At 42.8% G+C, this 6636-nt stretch overlaps 1 protein-coding gene across 1 annotated transcript; it reads left to right on the top strand.

Annotated features, from left to right (window-relative positions):
- The first annotated feature begins 688 nt into the window (after positions 1-688).
- On the top strand, positions 689-3686 carry RPS13 (ribosomal protein S13). The gene is made up of 6 exons (XM_007448587.1): positions 689-753; positions 892-940; positions 1345-1423; positions 2388-2557; positions 2882-2982; positions 3607-3686. The coding sequence occupies exons 1-6, from the start codon at positions 731-733 to the stop codon at positions 3638-3640; spliced, it is 456 nt and encodes a 151-aa protein (XP_007448649.1). The 5' UTR covers positions 689-730; the 3' UTR covers positions 3641-3686.
- Positions 3687-6636: the final 2950 nt, after the last annotated feature.

Here is a 6636-nt window from a genome sequence, read left to right as displayed (position 1 = left end):
ACTCTTGGCTAGGCGGCAGCCACTACCATTACTTCCAGTGTAGCACTTATCACCATGGTATTGTACCTGCGAATTTTTTGTATGTATGTATTTTCTGGCTCCGCAGCGCAGCTTGTGAGAACTTAGTTCCACGACCAGGTACCAAACCCAGGCCCTTGGCAGTGAGGGGGCGGCTTCCTAACCACTGGACCACCAGGGAATTCCCCCATGTGAATGTTTTAAGGGCAGGGACAGACTCTGAGGTATCCAGTGCCAAGGCAAGGCCCGGCACTGGTGAGTGGATGAACAATTGTGTAGGGCTGAACTTCTGACGCCCAAATTCGCTGGGCGGCGGGGGCGCAGATAACGGCCTTCTTTAAGGGCGGGGACCAAGTCTACCAACCTCTGCAGCCGTATCTATTCCATTCGCACTCCCAGTCCGGCATCCGAACCTGAACAACCTCGGCGCAAGCAGCACTTCTAACTAGCCCACAGGCCAGGCCGGAGGCGGACTCTTTTTCCCCTTCTCTAGCCAGCACGGCCTCAGACACCGATGCATGCCGGGATGTGTAGTCCACGTTGAAGTGCTTTTCGGGATATGTAGTCACGCGGTCGCCGGGAAACACGCAGCGCAGCTCCGCCTCCTGCCGGCGAGGAAGCGAGGACGTGTGAGGTCACTTCCGGCGTGCAGGGTGGCTTCCTACGGCGCTCCCAACCTCTCGCTCCTTTTCGCTACCGCACCGCCGCCATCATGGGCCGTATGCATGCTCCCGGGTAAGTTCGGGTTTGTGAACGGATTGCTAGGGCTGGGCCCGGGAATGCGGGGGAAAGAGGGACTGTGGGCAGCGGGTCGAGGGGGTCTGGGCTGCTGTGGCAGGGATTTCCTCACCCCGAGACTGCTTCTCTCCCCAGGAAGGGCCTGTCCCAGTCGGCTCTACCCTACCGCCGCAGCGTCCCCACTGTAAGTAACGCGCGGGGACCGGGGAGAGGCCGGGAGGGGGTGCCATTCGTTGCTTGGGGGAAGCGGCGAGGGGATGGGAACCACGTGTGCATGAGGAGCGCGGTTTTTTGGGGTTTTTTTTGCGGTACGCTGGCCTCTCACTGCTGCGGCCTCTCCTGTTGCGGAACACAGGCTCCGGAACCGCAGGCTCAGCGGCCGTGGCTTACGGGCCCAGCCGCTCCGCGGTATGTGGAATCCTCGCGGACAGGGGTACGAACCCGTGTCCCCTGCATCGGCAGGCGGACTCTCAACCACTGCGCCACCAGGGAAACCCAGGAGCGCGGTTTTGAAGGTGGAGGGGACCGCTGTGTTTCGGTTCCATCTCTGGTTTCTCGTCTTAAAGCTGCTTTCTTTACCATAAACAGTGGCTGAAGCTGACGTCTGACGACGTGAAGGAGCAGATCTACAAACTGGCCAAGAAGGGCCTGACTCCCTCGCAAATAGGTGAGTGTTTTTGTTTAATGCAGCCCCTTCCGCTTGCCCTCGTGTAACCTGCTGAAGAAGACTCGGGGGGTAAATGTCTCACACGTGGCTTGAAAATCTTTTGCTCGTTTTCCTTGCTTTACTGTTGATGATGACTGAGGCCTAGTCTTCATTTGCTGAACTCTCAGGTTCTTACTTGGAAGACGGTAAAGTGAGTAAAATGTGCTCCAAAATTTAATGAGTATTTTATTTGGGCTAGGCACTCTCCTAGGTGCATGGTTCTAAGCAGTTTACATATGCTGACGTTGTTTAATTCTGACAGCCATACTTTCAAATAAATACTAGTTTTCTGTATCTTAAGTTCAGGCACTGAGGCACATTGAGGAAACTGAGGCACATTGCAGCTGTGTGACACGCCCCGAATCACACAGGTGTTAATGGAGGAGTTGGGATTGGCTACTCAGAGTGCTCATCACTTTCTCACAGTTAGATGTGGTTCGAACCTCAGCTGTGTGTGACTTTGTGCAAATGGCTTCATTCAGTGAATGTTTGCCTGCTATGTGATTTTGGATCCTGAGAATAAAGTAATCAAAAAAAGGGCAACTTAGTCTTCTGGAGTTTACAGACTAGTGGAGGTATTGCACACAATAGGAGATACATAATAAATAGACTGTCAAGTAGTCAGATGGTGCTGTTTTAAAGAATCTCCTTGATTCCTTTGGTGGCCTGTAATCCAACAGCTGACTGTGATGATGGTCTTACAACATTCGCAGTTTCCACCAGAAGGGTTTTCCTTAGTGTTGGGTAAATCTTCCTTGGCTGTCTGAGTGAGCTTTGCATGCAGTCTAATGTCGGTGTCTGATGTATAAAAGTAAGCCTTGTTTTACAGATGGGAAACTTGGAAGGTGACTTGATCTCAGAGCCTTGACGTCACATGCTCCTATTTGTGTGTTTGGTGTGGGAGTTTATATTATTCCCTTTTCAGGTGTAATCCTGAGAGACTCACATGGTGTTGCACAAGTACGTTTTGTGACAGGCAATAAAATCTTGAGAATTCTTAAGTCCAAAGGACTTGCTCCTGATCTTCCTGAGGATCTCTATCATTTAATTAAGAAAGCTGTTGCTGTTCGAAAGCATCTCGAGAGAAACAGAAAGGTAAGAGAAGAGAACTACTTGTACTAATTCATTTCAGTAAAATATAATGCATGTGATATGAATTATCCAAGGTGGGTTAGGGCACAAACAAATCACACTGTTTGCTTTGAGATAAAAGTTCCACCGGGAGAGATTTGCAGGGGGAGCTTTGGCTCCCTAAATTCTCTTAAGGACTTAATCTAGCCACATGAACCCTAGCCTGTGGTTCTGTTAAGGGACACTGGGTAACTTCTCATTAAAGTACGTTGTGTCTATACATTCTACTGTTAAAATAGTGTTTAGTTTTGAGTGGTTTTCCTGAATTTTGTCAATTTTTATTTTTAGGATAAAGATGCCAAATTCCGTCTGATTCTGATTGAGAGCCGTATTCACCGGTTGGCTCGATATTACAAGACCAAACGAGTCCTCCCCCCCAATTGGAAATAGTAAGTATTGACCCCTTTTGTTAACAAGAACAGGAGTTGGCCAGATATTAAATATTAATAATTATAGTAAAAGGCCTGACAGTAAATGTTTTAGACTGTGGCTCTATGGTCAACTACTCTTTCAACTCTGATTATAGCAAGAAACCAGCCATAGACAATACATAAACAGGTGGACATGGCTGTGTTCCATTGAAACTTTTTACAAAGACGAAGGGCCATAATTCTGTAGACCACTGATGTAGAACACAAGCAAGCCCTTTGAATCGCTTTTAGATTGTGGGTACAAGTTTCAGTTCTTACCTCTGCTCCCGGGTGCTTATGTTGTCTTAATTTTTGCATAGATTGCTCACTATGACTAATTTCCAGACGTTCGGAGTTTCCACCAGAAAGGTTTTTCCTTACTTTGGCCAGTTCTTTGGATGTCTAGGTGATCATCTTCATATTATGCTTGATCATAATGAACTGATTCAGGAACTGAGCTGTTTGGTGCATTTATATATTTGGGGTTTATTTTAGCTGTTAGGAAATAGCTCTCTTAGTTTTTGGAGATTCTTGGAATGAATATGGAGGGCTTTTATTAATCTAGCTCTTCTCATCCCCCCCCCTTTTTTTTTTCCTTTTCAGCGAGTCATCCACAGCCTCTGCCCTGGTTGCATAAAATTGTATGTTGTACTCAAGCAATAAAATCATTGTTTAACTAGAAACATGTTTTGTACTTCTTTCCTTAAAAAAATTCAGTGGTTTGTCTGTTTATCTTTTTTGACGTGGACGTGTGTTAGCAGAATTAGAACTGGGTGATTCCACAGGGAGCAATGAGATAGCATCTATCCATTACATCCCTTCACTGCTCAAACTAGTTGAGCAGTTTATAACTTCATGGTGATCTCTGTGTACAAAGTGGGTAGGTATTGGAAGAGACTAGGAGGTGGTGACTTTTTTGATGTCATGGCAAAAATGTTTCTAAGTAATTTTGATACATTTGATGTATTTGAGGTAGATCTGTGATGTTATCTACGTTGAAATATCAGAAATACACTTGAAAGCGTCTGGAGGGGAGGGCATCTTTAGTATGGAGGGACTTAGGAAGCAATATTTGATCCCAGTCCTGTGGGTGAGGCTTAAAGATGAGGAAGAAGGGCTTCAAGGAACAGGAAGAGCTGTGAGATGAGCTTAGCTCCCTGAGCCTTGCAACTTTTGGATGGGTTAGGACAAAATTTACTTAGCTGGGTGTTGTCAGAATATTCATTTAATTAATTCTTAAAACCTAATGAGGTACATGGGTAACCCTGTTTGAAAGAGGCAAGTCTTGAACAGCTGGAGTGGGGTGTTCAAGGCTGTAATACCAGTAAATGAGAAGCTGCATGTCTGGCTGGTTTGCTCCTTCAGAATTCAGAAAATTCAAGCAAGCCATGTGTATGTACCACCTTTTTTCTAAGTGTTTATCACTTGAATAAATGTTTATTCTTTTTACTTAAGCTTTCCCCAAGCAGTAATCAAAGTTGTGGTCGAAATCACACTCAGGCAAAGTCCCTTGTTTTCAAGAGACCAGTATTGTAAGTAGCATTGATGCCCCTGTGGTATGATGGGCTCTGGGGGCACAGACACCCCCTTCACTTCCCTTGTTCTTCAGGACGCTGCGTATATTTGCCTACCCAGGTCTGGGTGTGCAAACTGACTCAGCCCCATATCCTAATGGGCTCACAAATATGGGAAACAGGTGTGGAAATTTTACCCAATTCTTACATAGTGTTAGATGTAAGTTTCTAATCCCTGTGCTTTTGTGTTCAGGTCTTAAAAGTGGGTAACTGTCATAAACCAAGAAATAAATTTACTGTAATAAGGCAAACATCTCCAAGAATGATGAACAAGCAAAAAACAAGGTAACAGCAAGATCTTTGCAAACCCCAGGTAAGCTAGGCAAATGTTGGCTATTGATGGTTCTGGACCAAAAGCTAGTCAATAGTACATGGAACATTTGATGTTTCCAAGTATCTCTAGGTTTCTTTTTTTTTTTTTTTTTCCCTAGGTTTCTTTTAATTAGGAGAAGTATTTACCTATTTATAATTTTGCCATCAAGCCAACAGAATTACTGCAAATACTAAATCGGACTACATATTGGGAGGGTTTTTAATACCTTAAAAAATAATATATTAATGTAAAAACCATCTGCAGTCCTTTAGGCAGAGGGTTCAAACTTGGCTTTCAGAAACAGCCCTGCTACTTAAAGGCCATGTGGTTTGGGGGTCAAATCTCAAGAATCTCTAAATTACTGTGAGGATCACATGATGTTCTTAATATGTGGCAGTAGTTAAACCTTTCAGAGAAAACCTTAAGTCTCTCCAGATCACTGTTTATATAATCGCTGACACTGTTTGCGCATGGGCATCATATGCTGCATATATGATGATGATATACTGCATATATCATCCCATAATCTTTTTACTTGTTACAGGTTGTGGGAACTTAGTATTCCATAGACTGTACTCTAATTTGCCTTGTAGTTATCTTGAGATAAATTCCCAGAAATGGGATCTCTCGGTGTGTATATTTTATATTTTGTAAAATTGCCTTGTTTAAAAATAACATTTTATTTTGGATTACACATGGGCAAGGGGTGTGGGGTGTGTGTTTGTGTTTTCCACTCATTTTTTTCAGGGCTAGGGACTGCTAAAGTCGTATGCAGGCTCTTAGTTCCCCAACCAAGGATTGAACCCGTGCCCCCTGCATTTGGAGCACGGAGTCATAACCACTGGACCGCCAGGGAAGTCCCCAAACTGCCTTTCAAATGTGTACTGATAAGTACCCAAAAGGTGTATGAGAATGTCATTTCTTTACATCCTTTGAAAATTGTTTTGTTTATAAATCTTTGTTAAAAGAGACTGATATTCTGCTTTACCTCTTTGATTACTAATGAGTATCTTATGTTTACTTTTTGTGAATTGCCTGTTTATGCTCTGTTCCAGTTTCTCTTTTGGGACATTGTTATTAATGCTTTATCATGTGTTACAAATATCTTCCCAGTTTATTCTGTCTTTTGATCTTGTTTATGGTATTTTTACTATAGAAGTTTTAAGAACTTTATTGATACTGTCCCTGATGTTTTTCCCTAATTATCTTTTTCTTTTTTAAATGGATTAGTCTGTTTAAATTTTTAAAAATTTTTTCTGCTTCTCCTTTCTGTTAAATATAGTATGGTCTGTCTTCATCTGTCTTCCAGACTTAAGACATTTATTCTTTCTTTTCAAACAAAAGTTCCCGTATGCTTTTTCTTTGTAACATCTATTTTGATGGAGTTGGAAGCAGCATATGCATGTAATTTGTCCAGATCTACCCATATGTGAGCTTGTAGTATCTGAAGGTTTCCTTCAACAACTGTTCTTTTCATTTAAAAATCATCTTTTCTTCAAGTGACAGGTGTTCATCTTATTATTTTTTAACTGGAAGTTATGCATATATGTGGTTTTTAAAAGTCATGATTATTTTATGAGGCTTATAACTAAAAACAGTCCCTTCCGTTTTGCAGCCTAAAGTCTAGGGCAACCACTTGCAACTCAGCTGTTTTTTTGACATGTAATATGCCTTCTTATTTCTAAATAACATTTTTTTTAAAAAATTGAGGTGAAATTTACATAAAACTCATCATTTAAAAGTGAA

This window comes from Lipotes vexillifer, unplaced genomic scaffold, assembly GCF_000442215.2.
Source record: "Lipotes vexillifer unplaced genomic scaffold, Lipotes_vexillifer_v1.1 scaffold519, whole genome shotgun sequence".
Classification (NCBI taxonomy): Eukaryota; Metazoa; Chordata; class Mammalia; order Artiodactyla; family Lipotidae; genus Lipotes; species Lipotes vexillifer.
Note: the sequence above shows the minus strand (reverse complement) of the source record. Positions and strands in the feature narration are given on the sequence as shown.

What these genes read in the sequence shown, in the direction of transcription:
- RPS13 (XM_007448587.1), top strand. Translation starts at nt 731, where the DNA reads ATGGGCCGTATGCATGCTCCCGG. An exon ending in GGCCGTATGCATGCTCCCGG is followed by an intron (nt 754 to 891) that starts GTAAGTTCGGGT and finishes TTCTCTCCCCAG; the next exon opens with GAAGGGCCTGTCCCAGTCGG. An exon ending in CTCCCCCCCAATTGGAAATA is followed by an intron (nt 2,983 to 3,606) that starts GTAAGTATTGAC and finishes TTTCCTTTTCAG; the next exon opens with CGAGTCATCCACAGCCTCTG.